At 45.3% G+C, this 23,507-nt stretch overlaps 4 protein-coding genes across 4 annotated transcripts; 2 read left to right on the plus strand and 2 right to left on the minus strand.

Moving 5' to 3' along the window:
- Window positions 1–6,767: 6,767 nt before the first annotated feature.
- Window positions 6,768–7,577, plus strand: N7458_011241 (uncharacterized protein; the record flags this gene model as incomplete). The annotated part of the gene is made up of 1 exon (XM_056914623.1): window positions 6,768–7,577. One exon carries the CDS (start codon window positions 6,768–6,770, stop codon window positions 7,575–7,577), a length of 810 nt encoding a protein of 269 aa, XP_056763472.1.
- A 1,745-nt stretch (window positions 7,578–9,322) lies between these two features.
- Window positions 9,323–10,998, plus strand: N7458_011242 (uncharacterized protein; the record flags this gene model as incomplete). The annotated part of the gene is made up of 4 exons (XM_056914624.1): window positions 9,323–9,579; window positions 9,660–9,778; window positions 9,856–10,111; window positions 10,692–10,998. 4 exons carry the CDS (start codon window positions 9,323–9,325, stop codon window positions 10,996–10,998), a joined length of 939 nt encoding a protein of 312 aa, XP_056763473.1.
- A 2,660-nt stretch (window positions 10,999–13,658) lies between these two features.
- Window positions 13,659–15,047, minus strand: N7458_011243 (uncharacterized protein; the record flags this gene model as incomplete). The annotated part of the gene is made up of 1 exon (XM_056914625.1): window positions 13,659–15,047. One exon carries the CDS (start codon window positions 15,045–15,047, stop codon window positions 13,659–13,661), a length of 1,389 nt encoding a protein of 462 aa, XP_056763474.1.
- Window positions 15,048–21,323: 6,276 nt separating this feature from the next.
- N7458_011244 (S1/P1 nuclease) lies at window positions 21,324–22,144 on the minus strand (the record flags this gene model as incomplete). The annotated part of the gene is made up of 4 exons (XM_056914626.1): window positions 21,324–21,476; window positions 21,576–21,722; window positions 21,890–21,933; window positions 22,033–22,144. Coding segments are annotated over 4 exons (456 nt in total), but the record flags the coding sequence as incomplete, so codon positions are not given.
- Window positions 22,145–23,507: the final 1,363 nt, after the last annotated feature.

A 23,507-nucleotide genomic window follows, 5' to 3' on the forward strand; every position in this document is an offset into this window, starting at 1 on the left:
GCTACGCGTAGTGCAAGCTTAGCTAGCCTTAGTAGCTTGTTGATACGCACGTAGGCCTTACATCTAAAGATTCGTACATTTGAAAGGTCAGGTTTAGCCTGTAGCTAATATAGTGCATTATCGCCTAGATAGGCTGCGAGTGCTTTATATAGCGACTGCTAGTTAATTAATCGGTGTAGAATACGGTTTTAGATATAGATAGCTATTTTAGCTACCTTAGGCTAGAGATAGCTTAGTAGGTTTGAATCGATCGTCATCTGCCTAGCCATCTTTGATATTAATACACTATAACGCTCAGCGTAGCTGTTTTAGTCAGGTTAATAGGGTAGTGTAGTTTCTAGGTTGATACTACGTAAGGTTACTTGCTAGCTAAAGAAATCGGATAGAGCTCGTTCGTCGTCTAAATGAATAGTGATAACGCGAAGGTTGAATTAGTTCTGCACGAAATCGATCTAATTGCAGAGCGATTATATTGAATCAGTCTTAGAAGAAAGATCTTCCGCAAGTTGATATTTAGTGACAGGATCGACTAAATATGAAAAGTAGGAGGTCTTTAACAGAGATTGCTCGAAATAAATAAGGTCCTAATACAGTGATTCAAAAGGTCGGTTGTACTACATAGGTAATCGAGAGATTTAGCGTAGTGAATTAGCCAGTTTACATACTTCACAGTGGCTGATCGGTGAAGATATATCTCTGATAGTGATATTTAATACGTGTGTAGGTAGGCGTGATATAACATCGTGGCCGATATAGCCTAATCGTCGGTGCTATTAGTCAATCGTGCTATCAAGCTATTTCTTCGTGTGTAATAACAGAGCGATTTTGCTAAATTAGTCAGTAAGAGGAGATACATAATCGTGGAAGATAGGATATAAAGCAGGAGTAAGAGATAAGTGAGAGGAAGGTAAAGAAAGAGAGACATAATTAGCAGAAGGGTGCCCTATAGTAGTCGATTCGTCCCATTTTATTAGGTAGATACCCGATTTTATATTCAATCGACAGATAGGTATGCTATCTTTTTCTTCTAGTATACAATCTCTACCGTTATAATAGATCCCTACATTCGTAGCTCGTTCTGCAGAGATCAGGTTGATATAGAATCCAGGGCAGTATACGATATACTTTAGAGGAAAAGTGGTTCCATCAAGAGATTATGTTAGTTTAACTTTAAGGTCTCCGTATCCAAGGATCTTGGTCTCAGTGTTTCCAACTATAACCGAGGAAACGACTGGCCTATAGTTTGACAGTAGGTCTCTGTTGTTCGTGATATAGATCGATGCTCCAGTATCATAGCACTAGGTGTCATTTTTCTTAGCTGAAACCCAAATAGTGCTTATTACTTTGTCATCGTTGCTTCGGAAGAGGTCTTCGGCTTGTTGTTTTGGAATATACGCTAAGAATGCATCTCTAGTTAGTTCGGTTAATTCGGCTGGTTCGCTCGATTAATTTGATTAGTTAGATCTATTAGGCTTTTGGTGTCTTTTGATCGCATGTTCATAGGCTGTTTTGAATTTCGGTGATGATTCGCAGCACTGTTAGAATTTCTGTTGGATCTCCGGATCAGGCTTCCAGCCCTTAGGCCTAGCTTGTAGGTTGATATATCGGCATATATTAAAATCGTGGTTGCCGTTGCTCGGAGGACCCTGGCAAGGGTAGTTGCCCTTTCGGCCGGCTTTCGATGGCTTTTCGTTAGATTCGTCATCAGGTTCTCGTCCCTAGTAGGTCGGATATGCTATCTGTCGCCTGCTTCCATTATTAGCAGACGATATGATTGGTCGATATTAGTCAACGAACAGATTAACTAGATTAGTCAGGGTAGGCTTCTTTAAGCCCTGTAGGATCGTGTTGTACCAGAAAGTATAGAAGCTTTGATCGCATAGCTGAATCGTCTCCAGGAAATCGTATACTAGAGATAGAGGGTCTTGGAAGTGAGAGATTTTGGCTTGTTCTCCCTCTGATTGGCAGATAATCCATTTCTGTCCCTATATAGCTAGATGAGAGGATTTCGTTAGTGGTGTCTGTCGTTTAATCGTATCCTAATCGCGTAGGATTTGACGATTTTTCGATTAGTCGGATAGCGCGAATGTAGCACGAAGTTTAATAATAGCTTCGCGTGCTAGTAGGCCGTTGATAATCTGTCTCCCTTCTAGTATAAGAGAGGATCGTATGCCTTATTTGAGAGATTCAATTAAACGCATATATTATCGGTAATCAGATCTTGATAATTCGTATTCGCTGAGCAAGATCTTATAGATTGATAGTTAGTCAGATATAAGATTAATAAGTCGTGTAGCTTGGTCTAGGGTAATAAACGTGTTAGATAGTCTTTTAACCACGTCGGATATCTGTGGTTTGATTGGCTCCTGCGGTGGAATAGCAGGTTGTTAGTCGGGATTAGCGTATTTCTATATACTATTAGCTAGTGCATAGTCTTCCACAGCAGTGATCCAGGGGATCCAGTGCGCGTAGCATTTCAGAGGGTAATTGAGCTATATAGCTCACAGGTCGGTCGAATCCATCACTTATGAGACGAAAGTAAGAGATAAATAAGTCGAAGATAAGTTCAGAAGCTTTAGCAAAAGGCTACAGCGATCGGGCTTATAACTATCGGATTTATACAGTGCGCATAAATCCTAGTGTGTACACGAATCGTTCGTGCACGGTCGGGGATCGAAAGGTCGTACGATCTAATCATAGATCTACGATTGTGGAAGAGAGACTATCCACGAGAGAGCGAAGAGCGGCAGTTTTAGACAGAAAGGTTAAGCAGTGGCAGGTCAACGCAGTATAGTCAGGTAGGCCTAGAAGCTCTAGTCATAAATATGAAAGATGTCAAACTTGTTCTTTTTTACTAGAGAATTAGGCAGTATTTATAACATAAGGTACACATTAAAAGATCACAAGAGAAGTTCGAAGAATACCCGAAATAATAGAAGGAAAATACGAGAGTATTGGGGATTCTCGTTGCTTTTTTATCTGATGTTGATATTGATGATCAACATCAATAATTGATCTACAGGCTGATACATGCGCGCCACATTAATAATCGAGGGCTTATGCACACACATATGTTGATATGTTGACAATAGACTTTAGTAATTTATACGTACGTAGGCTAAACTAGCGTAGTATAAGCTTAAGAGGCTTTTCTTACTAGATAAAGATAAAAGCCGAGCCGATATCGTGCCCGAACTATACCTGTACTAACTAACTAACGATCTAGTAAATAACTAGTATAGTTAGAATTTCCTAAAGGATAAGTAGAACCGCGTAGTCCTCCCTATTAGTAGCGAGCGTTAGATATTAGACTATATCTTAGCTAGCGAGTCCCTCCGGTAGGAATTTATCGAAGTTTAACAGGCTAACTCTTCTATATACTAGAGGGAGTTATATATAGTAGTATACTAGTAATAGGTAGATTAATTCCTCGGACGGCTTTTAGTCCTGATCTATATAACGAGTAGACAGCCTATACGTATAACGGAGCTTATTTCTATTAGATATAGTAATACTCCCGAGGGGCGATACCGTAATCTCCTTATTAAGTATAGGCTCGTTAGTATTATTACTAGCTACTATAAGTCCTAAAGCGTTTCGAACTCGATTAAAATTATCCACCGATACCTACTAAGGGAGATTAGCAAGCTTATAGTATACTATTTATAGTTAATATAGCCTTTTACCGAGGCGGCTTAGATACTCGCTATTAGAAGTAGGTATCGCGTCCGATCGCTATTTTTCTAGCCTTAGGGAAGAAACTACTAGGACGCTACACGGCTTAGTATACTTTTAAAGCAAGAGGGAGAGGTATACCTAAATACTAAACTTAACGTGCTTTCTTAGCGTTATACTACGATCGGTATATCACGGCTATATCTTCGCTATAGTAGGTTTAAGCGAGACTACGGGGCCGATAACCTAGTAGTTAATAAATAGGCCGCGTATAGATTATAGATAGCGGGTACCGTTTATACGCGTGGCTTACGAGAGGCTCTAGGGGTTATCGAATCGAAGTGTATACGCTTTCGGATAATTAGCTAGGAGTAGTATAGGTTCCTTAGATTCGAAGAGCCCTACTCCCGGAAACGTCGTTATAGTTACCTTAGAGACATCGAAAAGGTAACTAGGTAGTAACGAGTACGGAGGTATATCACTATCGACTTTAGTGATAATAATTCGGTAGACTCACGCCTGTAATAGTTTTGAACTTAATATTATTAAAATTAGTTTAGTTTCTACGCTTAGTAGGATCACGTATATATATATAGCAGGTACTAGTTTCTCTACAAAATAGTTAGCTAGAAAGGTTAGACTTAGTATATTTAGAGATCTATATTTTATATTATAAAACCTATTACCTATCACGACGCGATTTATTATATACGTATTATTAGTTCGATTTGTTTAGGAATCCTGCTAGGTATTTTAGGGGTTAGGATAAATTCCTAGTTTTACTTTTATTAACAACTAAGTAGTTCCTAGCAATAAGGTTTTCCTACTCTATATTTAGTAGATATTTAGTATTATTAAATATATATCTACGTTTAGTATAAGTAAATCCGGAGAACCTACTATTACCGACTAGTTTTTTATATATAACTAGTAGTAGGGAGTTACTATTTATTACTAGTACGAGCGTAGCGTAAAGCCTAGAGAGATAGTCCGCTATTTAACGAACATTAAGGGTAAGTACCGGATTAGCAAATATATTATAGAGCAGGTAGTAGATATTATCCGCTAAACCGATAAATTAGCGGCGAGTTTAAGTATAGAGGCGGTAGGGTCAGGGTTAGGATAGCGTGCCCCCTAGGGGTATAGGTCTCCCGTCGCGGTAGTCGTACGGTCCCGCACTACACGACCCCGAGCCGAGCACGGACCCGACGATAGTAGTCGAGGCCTTATACCCCCGGGGGGTACGGGCGGCCGTGTAAGGCGTGTGTAGATACGGTCTTGCCCCCTAGAGGCAACGTATCGAGCGAAGAATCTATTAGATAGGCTCCTTATATAGTAGCGTCTTATAAATCCGCTTAGGCCGAACTACAGTCGTCCTAGGGAGTCGCGCCGACTAGAAACAGTAGACTAGCGTAGGCTAGGAGACTATAGTAGACTAGTTAGTAGTCTTTCTAGGGTCGATATAGGTATTTGGGGATCGATCCAAATCCTCACGCTCGTAGTATACTCGTATCTACCTAATCGAACTCCGGCGCTAGATCGATTGTTCACTTTGCTAGTATTCCTTCCTTCCTCACTGAACCGTTAACGGAACCTTTTCTAGATTCTTCCCCCGTTTTGTCCACCGCTAGCTAGGTGGCCCTTAGCACGTTAGAGACCCCGAAACTTATTTTCTCCCTGAGTTGTTGATAGGGAGAGAGCTCTGCAGGTTCTAAAGTGGCTGGTGGTTTTCGGAATATCTTGATTCGCTGTGCTGTATATATGTTTTTAGTTTTGTTTTGTAAACTCAATTTATTTTTCAGGTTCGCTGTGCTTGGGTTTAAACCTATATAATTAAAATATTTGCTCGGTCGTCATACTCCCGTCCATGGCGGTTGACCCATTGCTTCGACATATACATTTCTGTCCAGTCACCGTCACATCTCCGCTTCCTTCATAGTATGTTTAATTTGCACCAAACCCGTCGATTTTATCATCCCAGCCTGCCTGTAATGCCTTCTTATATTTCTTGTTCAAACGAATTTCCCCCGTCGTATATTAAAGTCGACTAGGTCGTTGAACGTGGCCCAGAGAAAGAAATAATCGCTGATCAATCGATCGAAAAAAAATCAAACCACTTGCCCCCTGGGGCAACCCTTTTTGCTCTTTAGTGTGTTTTCTTAATTTTATAGAGTTAGCGTAAGAGTTACTCGTGTTGCTGTGGATCCATAGATCATGAATCATGAAACGGCATGCCCCCAGGGGGCAAGCCCACACTGACTCAGGTGGAAAACATGCCCAAATTTGTGGCCTTTTCTCCCCGCACGTGCCTTCCCCCCTTTTGCTCCGCATATAAAAGAAGGATCTAGCCCCACGGACGAGGTTGCCGATTTCTTATGCCGGGTTCGTGTGATACGATGAAGCGTAACCTATCACGCCTACTGTACTAGTCTCTTCGGAAATGGTCGACCATTTCACACTTTTTGTCCGTGCACCCCATAGTAAAGAGTCCGGCTGACCGCAAGGACCTGTCCCGCCATTACAGTCTATAGGGATTGTCGACGCCCCATCCCGTCCAGCGAACCTCGAGACCTTGAAAGCGTTCTCAGTAATCACGCTGCGTTGTGTGTAGACATGCGGTTGGTAACGTTCATTGACGCGACTAAACAGTGGTTTACCTCGGCACCGTTAGCGACTTCGCATGATAGGAGCCTGTCCGCCAAAGCTAGCTTGCTTGAGGAGAAAAGGAGAGGAAAGGAAGGAGGCAAGAGGGGATGTAAAGTTTGTCGCCAGCACTCAATGAGGGAACCAATCATGGCCGTTGTGGTTTTCGGCATGGAGAACATGGCTCAAAGGGCTCAAACATCCTTGAATAAATTTGCCACCCTTCTTCAAAACGAACGAAAGGGTCTAGACCTCAGAAGGGTGATGGAGTTCTGGGTGGGTTGGGCCGCTAAAAGCACTCAGGAGAATTATAGTGGAAATTACGGCCATATAACAGTATGGGGCGTGTCTTTGTGTCTCCGTATTCTTTACTCAATTTACTTATCCACATCTATCAATTTATCGACTGTATATGACCCGGTGCAAGAACTACTTACACTGAAAACATCATGGCCACATGCGCACACCGAGAGAATCTTAGCATGATCGTGGTGATGGGGGCTACTGGATCTGATAAAAGCTACTTTATCAATTGTCTGGCCGGAAGGGAAGTGGTCCAGGAAGGGCATAGTCTCGACCCGTGTTGGTACACAACCGCAGATACCGGGCGCGAAATAATACGACTAACTGAGAAGGCACGCGCAGGCCCTCAAGAATGCCAGCTGGTCCCAGTTCACGTCGGGAGGAGCAAAGTTCTCCTTCTCAACACACCCGACTTTGGCGATGCACAAAGGACGGACTCGGAAATATTGACCGAGATTGCTCAGATTCTGTCGGCGCAATACCAGCTCGGGGTGGAACTCAAGGGCATCATCTACATCCACTCCATCACAGATGTCCGCTACAGCCGGTCTTCGGTAACGACGTTTGAGATCTTCAAGAACATATGTGGCGAGCGGGCTCTTCACAATGCGCTTTTAGTCACGTCGCGGTGGAATGAGGTCTCTGAATCCATCGGGGCTGAACGTGAGCGCGCCCTCAGAGACCGCTTCTGGGCGTACATGCTAAGGCGCGGCTCTCACCTGAGCCGGTTTCACGGCGACCACAATTCAGCCGTCAGCTTGGTCAGCCAGCTCTTAATGAAGGAGACAGTGGTACTAGAGCTACAAGGGGAGTTGGTCCGTGAGGGTAAGCAGCTCGGCGAGACAGCAGCGGGCATGTACATTAATGGCAACATCGAAGAGAAGAGTGTACAGCAGCAGATCACGAGGAAAAGGTCCTCTCTGACCTCCCGCTTGTTTCCATTCAACCCAAGGTGAGTCGTGATAATAGAACTTCAGTCAGAGCGATACACGCGAGTTAGATAAGTGTATGCGTCCCATTTCACTATCTCTTACTACCAGTGATCGTGGTTCGTGGTGAAGCTGACGGCATTATTAGGTAGACACTTATATTTCTCAAGACGTTCGCCTCGATTGACAACCTTCGCATGGATACAAATGACCTCATAAAGCTTTCTTTTACGTAATTCTATAGGAGTACGAGAATCTCCTTTGACCTTCTAACAAAGCCTTTCACGGCCGCATTTGTGGTATCGCTCGCTATCTTTGGCACCATCGATTTGCATCTGAATTTGTGGCTCGGTTTGCTACCACGCAGAGCGTTAATAGGTCTGACCCGACCAACTACACCATTCACCCCCAGGTCCTTCCATGTCCGTTGTGTTTGCTCCTAGCACAGACTTGTCTCTTCATATCGTACATTACACGACACAGTGTGGTATGATCATTAGTACCAGCTGCGATATCTCGTTCCGAAACCTACGCGTAGACCCGTATTGGTGACCACGGTTATCGCGCGTATCTTATCATCTCCGATGTATCTAGTCAGGCAACAATATGTTCTACGCATATGATATGCCAAGGTGGCATATGGCCGAGTCATAGGCTATCTAGGATTATATTTAATTCGACGCATCCAGTGGCAAACCAACATGGACTACGTCAGCGTTTACTGGTAGTCCAGACTTGAACTGGCCATATATTAGTAGCGAGAAAGCCATAGAATACTTATTACGCAACCATGCGCGAAGAATGAGAGTAGCAACCAGCGGCCAGAACGCTCTGTTGCCGCTTTCGTATCGCTCGCGACAACGATGTATCTCCGTCACGCCCCCGAGAGGTGAGGCGACCCATGGACGGGGTTTTGGTCCATATAGAAGGGGAAAAAAAACTGCTAAAGAAGGTCTCAAGGGGCCATGTTATGTTCAACATCCAAATATCAAGCAGCAGCAAGGAGACACAAGCGTAGTTCTGAGTCACTCTTGATGAGTCCCCCACTACGATCAATCACGGGAAGGGAAGCGGCGGTTGGGGCGGCAGTAGTATCACCAGCAACGTCCTCCATTGCAGGAATAAGGGCAGCACACATTGTGGCTTCGAATGATCAGGGACAGGAACTACCTGGTGGTGACCTCCTAATGTCCCAGAGAGAACTTCCAAATCCGAACCAAGACCAGAAGCTCCCTGCTGACAGTTTGTCCTCAAGGAGGAAAACAAGCAGATGCGCATCGCAAGCTAGAAACTCCCGCCTCCAGTGGGTATCGAATCTCGAGAAGAGTGTCGCAGTGGGAGATCAACTTATCCGGAGAACAGACAATTCGGTCTGGATCGTTTGAGAGCTGCGACTTGTCAAGAAATGGTGTATAAAGTTCAACCAACCAAGACGTTTGCATCAGGGCCTACATACAGAGGGAATCATCATAATTCACAGGCCTGCTGTGAACAAGAGGCAAGATCATCTATCACGGAAGGGGGAGTGAAGGCTAGTCTTTAGTATTCCGGTCGATGAAATCTCCTGTAGGGACTAATTCGGCCGGGGCATGTTGAAAGGATTCTTGGACAGGGATGATTCCCGGAGCTTCCGTAACGATCGGCACACAAACGAGCGTGATAGAGAGGGGTACCCAAATGACTTCAGTATTGAGGGGACTAAATGCAAAATGACCCAAGCCCTATCGAAAAAGCGTGAACATGAGATTCGAAATCTTCAGGAACAGCTCCAAATGGCACTCGACAATAACAAGAGGATAAAGCATTCCGCAAGTGAAATGCAGAAATTAATGGACAATAAAGAACTGTTCCTTGAATCCCAGGCCTCAGATCAGGACATCCAGACAAGGTCCGAGGCTCTAAACAGTTCAATCAAAACATGGTCTGTGAGCTTCATGAGACAGAAGGAGGACCCCGTGTTCCATAAGAAGTGGTTTTCGGCCTATTTGGATATTGCGCCATCATGCCAAGTGACACAGCATCTCGAGCGGTTGGTTCGCAATCGGAAGATTCGACGATTTTCGTGAGGGGCTGGACGTCCTACATAATCAGTAGCTGAATATTCCGGAGTTTCCCAGTTGCGACACAGTCCAGCGAGACACCTCCACCCCCAGAGAGTCTCGATCTTTGGCTTCGAGGAGTGGAACGGAAGAGTCTAGATGCGTTAGAGATGAAACTATTCTGTGCAGGTTAGTTTACCTGTCTCTTTTACATCGTTCCATCCTACTGAGAGGAAATTGAGAACATACGGACTGATTCTACGTAGACCCAAGACAGATGAGCCCACGGGCTTTCAGCGACTGGAGAGCCTTCACGGTAGGCCTGTTATCTAAGACGAATACGGACGCGAGGCTCGCAGAGGGGTCGATCGAGCGAATCAATACTAGTGTTCAGGATGTCATGATCCTTGTCGAAGCATGGGCGCAACCTGCCAAGCTTCAATATCTCGAAGATGACTTATGTGCAATATTTTTGGAGGCTGTCGAACTGTCCCGAATCCTGCGCAGGCAACGGTGGCTCTGGTACGTCCGATTTCCCAAGAGACCACTCCTGGTCGAGCCTCCCAAGTTTGACCCTACTTATATGAAAGATGAATGGTGTGAAGCCTAGACCCCTAAGCCTGCGCTGAGGGAGAGTCTCTTCACACCGATCAAGCACACAATCCATGGTGAGCATCAGCCGGTACAGACGTCTCTCATAGAGTGCGGAGGCTGACGATGGGATCGCCTCCGGCCTGCAGAGGCAGCAGATGCATGTCCACAGAACCTGCGGTCGAGTAGGGAAGCTCCGTTAGGCTCCAGAATAGGTCCCGTCGCACCCATTCGTGACCCGAGGCCGAGCGGGGGCGTTCCATCCACGGCCAGGGTGGCCTCCTCTGCCTGAGCCGCGCCCGCTCTCGCGGCCACCCTTTGTGCCATAGATGCGATGCCAGACCTCGGTGAATCACCGTTCAATATAGTCGGGACGAGTTCTGCGAGCAAGTCTACAGGTAGAGACATCGTCATAAGAGGCCATTGGCCCGATTGGAGGAGGCTCGCTGCTGCTGGAGATGCTCCTGGGACAAGTAGCGGCGGATAAGGTCCAGGCTGACCGTGCGTAAAGGGCATCGACGGCATGCATACCCAGCGAGGAGCTGCAGACGAGCGTCGGACGGGAAGTCGTCCGGTCTAGGAGAAAAACCTGCCGGTTCCTGGAAACGAACTTCGTGGTCTCGCAGACGGGTGGTGAGGCTTTTGTGGAAAGGGGCAACGTGCTTACTGTGCAGGTGGTCAGTTATCTGCGAACCTCATGGGCATATTGCACAGCGGCACCGCTGGGAAAGGGTGAGATTTTGCGACTGCTCCCAAATGAGGCTACATGCTTCAAACACATCGTCGATGGACTTGCCATCGCCAACAACTGGGATTGAGGGCTGAAGTGCAACGAATCTCCACCAGACGAATCCAGGGTCAAACGCAAACGGGGGTGCTCTGTACAGGAGATAATCAACGTCATATAATCTCCAGGGAAGGCGTGTGCATCGATCAGGAGAACGGCTAATGGGGTACGCGACGCGCAACAGAACAGTGGGTCTTTACGTGCGTTGAACCGATCCAAGGAGCGGAAGGTGGAAAACTAAGCAGTTCTGCGACGTGCACAGGGGGATGGAGACCCAATCTGACATTATTCCGCGATAGGTATTATCATGTAGGGCGCATCGTAAATCCGTATGGTCACCAAGAGAGGTAACAGCATAATCTAAATTTCCTTGAGGCTCTTTTCATGGTATGCGTCTTCAGGGTGATCACTACACTTGCAGCTCTAATACAATAAGCCTGAATATTTAGCACGGTGTGGGGCTTGTGCTCTATGATCCATGGTAGCTAGCATTCAAGCTCCATGGCAGTAACAGAGTTCTACATGACTCACGAGATTCGCGCAGTCTAGAACTATCTGTAGGTTAGGAGTAGGGGAGGGGGGGGAAGGGGGTGTACTATATTAATATGCAGCACCATCCATTCTAAAGCTTCACAATTTTGTCTGGAAATAAAATTGGTCGCTTTGTAGCAGCGGCCGTTCAGTGCTTAGATACATTCAGCATTCACTCCTTCACATATAATAAAACGAACACGTTATGGCTGACATCGCGGCGATAGTAATTGCAGTGATTTCTCTAATAGGCTCAGCCATTTCAGCAGGCATCACAGCCCTAGTCACACTCCATAGTGACCGGGTTAAACGGCTCTCTGAGTCGGAAAAATTAGTCGCAAAATACCGTGATCCCCTTTTGTTGGCATCGGTGGAATTGCAATCAAGGCTCTACAACATTTTAGAGCAAGATTTTCTTTACTACTTCGAGGATGAGGCTCGGCGGGACTTAGTTGATGTCTACACTGCCTTTTTGGTTGGTCAGTTTTTCTCTTGGATATACATTCTTCGTCGGCAAGTGCAATTCCTTCGTTTCTCAACGGACCAGCACAACCGCGAATTTCTACGTACCATCGAAGCCGTTCAGAAGTCGTTCAGTACCGATAAGTATGGAAACGACTTCATGGTATGGCGCGGTCAACAATTGGCTATTGGGGAGATCATGACTGTCTCTGACGACGGAGAGCTATTTTGCTCACCATATTCACAATTTATCCAAAATTTCAGGAGTGCAGATGGTGCTTTCAAGGAGTGGTTCAACCCTATCATGGAAGGAATTACAGCACTTGTGAACGAAAGATCTACCCTTGCCCCCGGTCAGCATCTATGTGCAAATCGATTGCGCCGTTTGCAGCATTCTCTCCTGGATTTAATCGACATTTTGGACCCTCAGTACTTGGGCATAGGGACAACAAACCGCCAAAGAGTTCACTCCGCACCTTCCTGTGATTGTTCGAAGTGCCAGACGGCAGCTAAACTGCATGGAGCAAACTATGGCACACCGTAAAACAAATCGGGACAACCAATCATCTGCGAAATCCTCCAGACAGCGGCAGAGATTCAAGCCGGGGAGATCGGGCTCCGCCTGTCGGGGTACTGTGACAATGAGGGGAACGACGCGGCAGATCGACTGGCCAAAAATGCCGTAACCGGAAATGTACGCGGCCTATCGCGAAAGTGGACTCCAGGACTCGCAGGTAGTTTCAGCGTCCCCAGTGGTGACAGTTGTTACGGTTCCACGCGGTATTCCTCCGTAGCCTCTTGAAAGCAATATTGATGGGTGGCTTGATGCAAGATGACGTTTGGCATGGAAACAAACATTGCAATCGTGGGCGGCGCTTCAGCAGAAATCCCCCCGAGATCCTGATCCCTCCTACCTTTCTCTCACTAGTTTTGGTACGTTCGTCCTCGGTGCCGAATTGATCTCCTTTGCGATTGACCTGTAAGACTAAGGAAAGAGGAAAGCAAAATGTTATAGTTATCAAGATATGTGCTTATTACCATGTTCCACATACGAGATGATGAACCATATTGCCATTTTGTAGCCATCCTCCAGCGTTAGTAATTACAACATACCCTGTAGTTACCCACTCCAGTACGTATAAACTTTTGCTTCCCAATGCATCAGCGGCTCTCGCCCTACCCACTCCATCGGCACCTTCCTCCCCTGCGTGACTTCTCTCCAGTCCTCCCTCTCCCTCTCCGGCCAATTTTCCACAAAATACTCTTCCCCGGAGGTGTCATGATCCGTGAAATTAGCTACCACAACAACTGGCGCCTGGCCCTGTTCTCCCCTCTTCCACGCCATGATCTTTCCCTCACGGCTCTCATCCACATGAATAAAATCTGTATCATCCACCCCTAGAGCCGGGCAGCCCTTTCTTAATTTCACGAGTTTCGCAACATAGTTGAAGGTCCGAGTCCTCCAATCCTCTGCCTTTCGCTCATAGTTCACTGGATCAACTTGTTTCTGCCCAACAGGACGATCCATCTGATCACAAAATTCCTCGCCTGCAAAAATCATCGGAATACCGACGGCCGTCAAGAGACACGTGAATGCGAGTTTACTTCGTCTCTCGATATCACTTACCTTACTGGCAGAAAGAAAGTCGAAAAGCCGCTCTTTCCTGAACCCTTCAGTGTCGTGGGAAGTGACGTAGTTTATCGCTTGTGCTCCATCCGTAAAGGGTGAGAAAGGTCAAGCGTACAGTTGACCATTTTACGGACCGTCCATTCGAAGTTGTCACCATCTGTGGGTTCTCCAAGTATGGCGGCGCGGAGACGCCCTTGGAATGGCTCGTTCCAGAGGGTATTGACCGTTCCGCTAGTTACCATGTCGACAGGAACGCTGAGTTCTTCCCCAATGACGAGGAACTTTGAGGGAGATGCCGCGTCGTATCTTGACCTGTATAGAGACCATGCTTCATTCTTATACGATTCAATGAAATCCCAATTGGCAACGTTGTTTACGCTGTCGAGCCGGAGACCGTCTACACCGAAGTCCGACATCCATCGATGAAGATGACCATGATGGAAGGCCCAGGAAGGATGGATATTTCCGGGTCTGCCTGATTTTGGGTCATACGTATCCGTGTCTCTGATATAGCGCCATAGTCGTCCACCCCACCCCTCTCGCAGACTATTGGAGCGAGATTGGTAGCTATCCCGATTGCCTATCTCGTTCTCCGGGATAATATGAAACTCCTTGAAAGCAACGAAGATATATGGGTCATGCCCAAAGGCCATCACAACATCTGTGAAAAACCGGATGCCCTTGGAGTGGATATTCTCCACTAACTTCACCAACGCTGATGAAGTTCCAAGATCGAAGTCGGAAGCGTAGTAGTGAGCCGTAGCATATCCCCATTCACCCGTTGGTTTTGCGTCTGCTGCGGGGAGTAGCTCCAGCGCGTTGATGCCCAGGTCGGCCACAAGAGCTTCATTGGCAATGTTTGGGATATCCCTGAAACGATCACCAGCAGTCTTCAAGTCGAACAGAGCGAGGACGTCTGTGAACGTGCCGACATCAACTTGCACACCCCCGATTTGTTTATATTTTGCCCACGAAGCGGGGAGCTCATAAATCACCATATGATTATTTTCTGGCATGGAATTATGTGGCGGGATTGCCACCTGGCTCGGCTCGTTTCCATTAATATCACAGGGCCATAGTTTGCCATTGCGAAACTTGATCACAGAAGCTGGCTGGACGTGTTCACCCCGGCTTTTCGTGTCTCTGTAATCGACCGTGTACGCAATTGGGTCGGTAACTTGAATGGCACCCAGATTTTCTGGGGATGAATCTTGGATCTCGAACCAGTAGTGATAGACGGTATCATTCGTTAGCGACGGTTTTATGTCATTTGGGTCGAGCTCCCAGAGATCATGTCTGTCTGAGCTCCTTAGCTGGCCACTAAAGATGGTATGGAAAGTAGCCGGCGGACCGGAGTTGAAAGTGCCTAGCACTAATGAAGGGGGCTTTAATGCTGTTTCTGAAGGTATCCAGAGCATAAATTTCACTGTGCGACGCTCAAGCAGATCGAATGCCATATTATAACTGAGGATAGAGACAATACTGGATTATTCAAGTAATCATGATACGGACCACTTCATCTGGAAGAATAAACCAATTGATAAGGAACAAATAACGACAGACGCATCAATTTTAAGTCAGTTCGGGAGCAGGCGGGAGGTGAAAAGCCGAGAACGGCCTACGTCGCTCACGTGTGAGCTCCTGAGAGACGACCGCAGCCACACAGCACGCGACCCACGGAAAGAATTTCAGACTATCTTCAGATTTACCTTTGCTTAATCTTAAACTCGAAATGCATTTTAATTCTAATCCTTTATTATGTTCTATCCCGCAGGGGCTGGCTTGGTGGCTCCGACAATCTAGAACCTTGCACGCCGCCTCGAGTCGTGTGGTGCCGCCATAGATCATCACGTCACATAGCGCTTGTCGATCATCCGAGAGCTTAACTTTAATCATCGTTCGTCCCGCCATCCAAGGTATCGTCGTCATCAGCTACTGCATGTTCGTACATCATTGGTCGGTCGGTATCAGTTGGTACAGACAGTGTAAGATATCTCATCTTATTTTGAGGATTAGATAGGTGACTGTATTGGTCCTGTGATTAGTTACAGCCGCCAATTTTGGTACACTATACAATTCATCGCCACTCGTTACATAGTCGTGCCGTTCCGTCCTACCGTCGTTATAACATCTATACGTATCCTCCGGTAGTGCGATCGGATGATCACGGCTCAAGTGATAGGGGTGGGACCACGATTAGCTTTGCTGGCAACAGTCAAGGCGGCACAGGTAGCTGCTGCTTGATTCATATACTAATTTCATCCATGGCCATCTGCCTTTAGATGGGGTTGGTCTCCCCGGGTGACTAACGGTGTACGTGCAAAACGTGCTACTGGATTTACTTGACACCCACCAGAGCATGTAACGATCAGATGGTTGTCATTGTATTGTGTTTTTTTTTTTAAAAAAAAAGAGAAAACTTATTTGCACTTGGGACCGACAATGCCTGTTACCACAAGTGGTGGGACGGCAGCCGATGGGAAGGATGGACCTCCCTCGGAGGCGTGGTGACGAGCCCGATCTCAGCAGTCAGTTGGAACTCTGACCGAATCGACCTCTTCGCCCGAGGCACCGATAACGTTTGTTATCACCGATGGTGGGATGGCAGTGACTGGAATGGGTGGGAATCATTGGGTGGTGTTCTTGTCAGTTCGTTCAGTTCAGTGGCCTGGAGTTCCAACCGACTTGATATCTTCGCGCTAGGAACGGACAATGCCTGCTACCATAAGTGGTGGGACGGGTCCAGGTGGGGTGGCTGGGAGAAACTTGGAGATACTACATTTTTCAGTGCTATTTCCGCTGTATCCTGGGGTGCTAATCGGCTGGATCTTTTCGGGGTTGCGACGGACAAAAATTCTTGCTTACATAAATGGTGGGACGGCGGTAGCTGGGGAGGGTGGGAGTCTTTGGGAGGAATTCTGATCAGCGAGCTGAGGAACTATTGATGGGTATCACGATGGAAGACCAACTGTTGCCGGGTTTGAAAGATTTAATTGCTTGCTATTTCTCCCATACCGAAAAGGCCTTTATGTCCCACCGTCCTTGTTAATTGAATGTTAACCTGTTATAGTTACAGATTGCCAGACATCTTACAATTCAAGTGTTTTTGCAGTTTCATTCTTCGGGCTGATACTTTTAGGCGTACAGTGGTATTTTGAAAACCTTCGTCCACTTTGCGATGACATGATATCCTGCCGATCACAGAATGCCCAAATTCTAATATTTCCCTTTAGCTTTGCCGAGAAAAGTTGACTGGTAGAGGATGACCATCTTCCAAAGTGAATCTAGTTCGAAAGATGCTGTCGAAGAGGTGGAGCGGTAACTTAACACAGAGACAGGATGATTAGGTTAGTTAACTAGTATAACGGGGGATATGCTCAAGGCGGCCTGATCAAACCCAGACAGGTCGAGGCACGAGAAAACAACCAACCTCACCAGAGCGGCGACATGGCGACAGTACGAACAGGGTCGTGCGCAGAGAAAGCATAGAGTAGAACCCAAGTAAAACTGAAAGATAAATTTAGATTGAGCCTGTGTCCCCGAAATTTCTTTAAAAAGGCGCCCTTTCCTCCCGGCCCTTCATTTCGACTATCACTTGCTAGCGTCTAGGGGCATATTCGCGTATGTGCCTTGAACCAGTGTGTAGATGGATGGTCCCCCCAGAAGGATACCCCCTAACACAAGCGGAATGGTCATTGGTCAAAAGCAGTGCAAACCACCCAATCCGAACGGTCCTCGAAACCCCTCCTCCAACCGCCGTCCAACAGCAATAAAAAGTAGCGCAACCGAATCCCCCACTACACTAGTTAGTTAACGTAGCCCGACACACCCAATCATTCAACCACCGCGCGCCCCTGCTCCAGACAACCCGCTTCCATCCCTCCCTTTCCTCGAGCAAGGGACCACTGAAGGTGCCATTGCAAACCCAGTCAACAGCACCAGGAGCGGCACCTTACTGGACAAGGCGAATGCCCACCTGTAAATCTTGATTTCCCTGCCGACCGCCAGACTCGATCGGGGATTACAGCCACCACTACCAGTATGTTCTACTCAGTCTCTCCAGTCGACACCTACGACCACCTCCCCAACCTCATGCCAACAACCTACCTATGCCTCTATCCATCAACACCCCGCTACTTCCCCTTCGCGATTGACACCCAACGCTCACCAGCTCGCTCCCCACCCGAAACCCACACATAATTCAAGATCTTTGCTGCCGTTCTCACAATATATCGTCACCGTTTGAGCTCGAGAACAAGAAAAAGAGACATGCACAAAGTGCATCCGCCGCAGAATCATTGTTCAGATTCTTGACTTCAGCTTTGCCAGCTTTTTCGCGATTTTTGACGGACATGCAGCCAGCCGCGAACAACTGTTAGCCGCCTCATCTGCGAACGATCTCATTATAGCCGCGCCGCAAGGGCAGCCTAACACCACGAACGGCAAACCGGCCACGACAGGCCTCATCAGGTAAGGCTCAAAGTTCACCGCTGCGGAATTTTGGAACAATCTCCGTGGATCAAACATGTGTTTACACAGTAGTTGTAGCCTGCATGTCGCTTCGGCAGTTGGATGATAAACCACGGCCCACTAGGCTAGGTCCGGATTCGTATTTTCGCCTAGTTGGGTAAACCAACTTCGGCGACGGTTCAGGGTAAATGATATATGATGATGATGAGCGCTTGCGCGACACATAATTCAAGTGTCTAGCCCGTATTTGTCTTGGTTAGATTTTTACATTTACATTCTTACGCATAGGGATGATACAATAGGGACCAACACGCGTGTCCCGCTCTGATGTTTCCGAGAGCACGTAACGGAGTTTGTCTATACAATAATATTGCACTGCCTTCAAATTAGCCGCACACCTATTGCGCGTGGCCGTACAACGAGAATCTGTTCGGTAGGAAAACGCACTAATGAAGGGTCAGTGTGAGACAATATCTATCTGGTTCTGTGTTTACTAACCTTGAATGACTCTGTTACGACCCGGTCTCCCCACTAGTTCCCACTTCTTCATCCGTTTGACGACCCCTTCCACCCCTCGTTGTCGAAGCCGTTGGGCTTAGGAGACTATTCCCCTCTAACACATTTCCGTCGGCATACGTATCCGGCTCATTCCTCTCAATAATCTGCTGTGCGATTGTGTATCGTTGGAAAGCATCCTGCAGCAGCAGAGAATTTTCGCTATTTAGGACTGCGCTACTGCTATATCTTAATAGGGTTGCCCTTTCCTGAATGAAGTCCAAGACCTTCGATAATTCGCCTATATTCCTCCTCAGTCGCTACGGAAGCCCTCTCCCTTTAAGCAGTGCAAGCAATCCGGCGATAGAGGTATTGAAAGCCCCTAAGATTATGATTGCTAACATATGCTCACCACCGGACGGTCCTAATACGGTAATAGTAGCACCGATTATTATTTGTGCAATTATAAGTAAGTTGAAAATAGCACTGATAAGTCGATATTGAGCGCGCTAGTGTTGCTTCTTGCGTATTAACTTCTTTTGTAGGTTAGCTGTTGCGGCCTCGTAGGTCAGATAAATTTGAGGCTTATTAGGTACACTTTGTAGATTTAGTAGATGTGATTTAGACATAGTATATATAAGGACGTGTTTGTTGTCCGTTGAATTGAGTGTTTTAAAGAGGCTGTTAGGACGCTCTCCGAGGTTTATCTTTCTAGAAAATCTCTTGTTATTAACGTTAACATTACCTGTTGTTTAGGTAATTATTTAAGCTAGTTAGTTAAGCTTCGGTCTGTACCTAGGGGCTTAGTATTATAGTATCTTTCCTAGTTCTTAGAAATCTAGACTCAATTAGACCCTATAGGTTCGCTAAGGCAACCTAGGACAAATCTAGGTCGGTGCTAAATTACTTTGATGCCTTAGCTATTACGGCTTTCCTTAGCTAGACCGACGCTACTCTCTAGGAGTAATTTAAAAACTCTATTTTTAGTTCCTCTTTGAATAGATTTTTGAAATGCAACTTCTCTTGTACAGATTTTCGATGTCCACAATATGTCATTTGTTGCCTTATAGAGGACGATAACGAACTACACCTATCTAATACAGAATATAAAGCAAAAGCATAGAAAGGAATAACTATATACTACCTAAGCTGAAGTTGACAACAGGCAGTCGAAACGGACGTTTTAAGGATTACTTAATTATGTCGACCTCCTGCTACTCCCAAAATTTTATTAATACTATCTTAGTTCTGCCCGACACGTAACTACGGGTTTAGTCTATATTACTTGATTTCTAAGCCTTGGTTCTACGTATTTAATAATCAAAGTATGATTGCTATATAGCTGAATGTATTTGACGCTTTATTACATAAAATCTTTGGGTAGGGCGACTCTTGTAGACTATTCTTGGGAGTATTGTAAGTGTTCTTGGCCTATTTCCGAAAGCGGGCAGTATGTTATTAAACTTTAGGACAGCAGAAGGCTAATCGCAGATGACAATTTTTAAACTTAGCTAATACCCAAAATTCATATATTTACCTCTATATACATCATATATCTATCCCCTTAAAATACAATAATCTATTAAGGACTCCCGTTACTACGACTACTTGTGTTTCTGCTTGGAACATCGCCTTTTACTAGTTAACTTTTACTCGGAAAGTCAGATTACGATAGTTAGTTCATTTCCGTATAATATACCTGTATCTTAAAGAGTCTTCCTGACCTTCTTGAAAACCTATACAGACTGCACTAAATATCTATATAATTAGGTATAGAGAAAAGCCAAGTAATAGGGCAAATAATCTGTCTGCTTAAGGGGAAGCAAGAGCGTAGCGCCTTCGTAACATTTTTAGAAAGCAAAGCAGATTTAATATTGGCTATATTATTGCCAAACACCCTAAGAAAGGTCTAAGCTACTCCTTCTACCTTAATTCTCTTTTGTAGCGGTTTCTACCTACTACGTAGCACTCGCTCTTTGCAAATAGAATGTTTTGTGTATTATATCAAGCTAACAAACCTATCTAGGTAGTTCCAGGGAACGCCTGTATAAAACTATGTAACCTCTAGCCGACAACTTAAAGGATTTCGGTGTGAAATTCAACATAGATATTAAGAAAGACGACGCTGCAGGCGTCGCTCGGGTAGTAAAAGCGTATCGCGGAGGAGGGAATGTCCTTATTTACTAGGAACATCATAACCTTTCCGATATCGCAAAAGCTATTAGCATAAAAGGGTTCGCGGAGAGTAGTAGCTAGTCTAGCAAGCTTCAATATCCAGACTCACGTTTTGACCTTATTTGGGTCGCACTAGCCCCTTACGATAAGATAACACAAGTGCTTAGCGAGGATAATCTCTAATAAATATTGCCCCTATTGATCCTAAGGTAAGGAACTAGTATACTTTAAAATTATTCCTTCACTGATAATAGAGAAATGAATTAATAAATACGTAGTACTTTTAGATAATATTTAGCAATTCGAGGATACGTAAACATAAAGTAGTTAAATCTTTTTAGAAAGTAAAGTAAGAATCGAGTTTCACGTCAAATACTACGACCTAAAGAACTCTTCCTATCCCACTCTCTATTTTGTTTTATTTGCTCTAGAACAGAGAAAAGACTTTATAGCGGATAAAGCGGTTTCACCCTTACGTCCTAATTCTACAGACCTGATGTAACCGATATTCAGAGCTCAAAACATCCTCTTACTTTTCCGCCTTGTTTGACAAGTTTCCTTATCGATAACCTTTATACTACCAAAGCATTCAGCTAAGTAGCTAAGCGGACTCCAGCTTTGTAGATCTGTTTATTCACAATAGGAGCCGAGCTAACGTAATAGTCACCACCAAGGTTATTGTCTTCGAGCCAGTTAACGCCATTTTTCAGGACGTAATCACAATTCAGTCTGTTCGTCTCCCTTGCCTATAGCATAGTATACTCCAAGGGATTCTGAATGTCTGAACACTCTGTATAACGAGGCCTGAACCTGTTTGCCTGAAAAAGGCTTGCTGCCTATTATACAGCCGGCTCTTTTTCCTCGTTATATTTTAGATTATACTTTAAGCCGTTAATTTTATAAGGAATGTCTGTATCCGAGATACTATAGGAGGTTCTCCTCTCTACCACACCGACTGTCGAAGCATATATAGATCTCGTTTCCTCCGCGATCTAGAGCTTCCGTATATAACGGTTAATATATATCACCAAGAAAATGAAGGAGAAACTTCAGCGCTACGGCTTGCTCATCCTTGTCTAACTTATCATTGTTAAGCCGGTTTGTCTACGACTTAGTTAGCTCAACAGGCTAGATATAAGTAGCGGTCGGGTCAATATACTATGTTTTGAATAGCGGATACTATACATCCGGCACTACCACAATCTAACGTAAAGGAAACCTAGCACGACTCGGGTAGATAGTCCAAGACATCTATCAAGATTAGTTTTTAGTATTAGTCGTGAAGTGATTGCTACAATATACTAATAAAATGCCACGGCCTAGTAAATAGAAAGTCGGGCCTTATTGCGTCAGCCCAAACTACCGCATCTGAGATATCCTCCCTGTCACTACTAGGCAGGAGAACATCGATAAGCTGTGCTACCTCATTAGTAAGGTATTTCTAAGCAAGGTAGGCGACCGTGCGGTGCCCTAGATCTCCCCAGCAAACAACTAGCTAGAAGGAGCAAATAAAACTTAGGAGCAGAAGTAGAAGGTTCATTATAAGATAGCGAAACGGTGAATAATATGAGCGTAGATATTAGGTAGTAAGAAAGATAGGAAGGTAGGACAGGCAGAATGAATAATAGAATTTAAGGTAAAAATTGATGATGGTCATTATTACGGAGATTTCGAGGCTGTTTTATATGAGTGGTTTAAGTCTGTATCTTGGGCAGTATTAGTATATTACCACTTGATATATAGAGGATACCAGCACTCAGCACTATTACTGATATCATACAGTCATCTACAGTCAGCATCTAGATTCTTGCCGACCAGAGCTACCGAGTGGTTTAGTGTGCAAACGTGTGAAGTTTATCCTCAAACCTTCCTCATGGACTTCGGAACTTTGATCAAAAGGAGACGAGGGCTACCTGATGAACCGGTATTAATATTTAACTTCAGGATCATCCGGCGATGTCCCGATACTGACTGGAGCTAGATACATCAAGGCTCTCTGCACATCGTCGGCTCCCACTTCATCGACCTCGGCATCGTTACCTTCCTTTCGAAGCACACGCTGGATACGGCTCTTGCCGTCGGTCGTCAGCCCACCCTGAACAGCGAATTTCCCCGTTGTTGTATCTTCCCTGTCCGTGGTTATTTGATATGTAGCTCGATAGGTTTATAGAAAGACTCGGACTACAACGATCCATACGAAATAACCTATGTTTCGCCACGGAGTGATTACATTTCGTAACTTAGTAATTCTGTGTAATAATGAACTTACTGAAAGAATTTGAATCTCTAATAACCGACGTGTCCGGATTTGTTCAGTCTCGCATGCTTAAAATGTGTTGAGGGACAGGTCAAATACCACTAGTTAACGGTCTTCGGAACATTATTATTCAGCGTGTACTCGATCCCCCGCTACTTGTATGGTAATCAGAAACTGGATCTTAGTTCTTCATGTCAATCACCTCAATTGGTTCCCTCGATACGAATGCTTACGGATATCCTGTGATCCGACAAAACGTGCTGGGCGGTACGAATAAGTAACAAGAGTGACAAACACAATACATTGCAGAATGTTGCAAAAATAGATTTATGGCTGGTTTCCGATAGTTGTAAAGTCAAAGGCTAAATACATTATGCGTGGTTGCGAAAGCAATTTAAATTAAATGCTATGGGTTAATATTTGTCAGGATTGGAAGGTCTAGACATTTCAGTACGATTAGGTGGCAAGGCTATCGAACTGTCTAGATTCAGGAAAGCTTGCGATTGCATCTAGGACTACC

Source organism: Penicillium daleae (assembly GCF_028827525.1).
Source record: "Penicillium daleae strain IBT 16125 chromosome Unknown utg000008l_segment0_segment0, whole genome shotgun sequence".
Taxonomy (NCBI): Eukaryota; Fungi; Ascomycota; class Eurotiomycetes; order Eurotiales; family Aspergillaceae; genus Penicillium; species Penicillium daleae.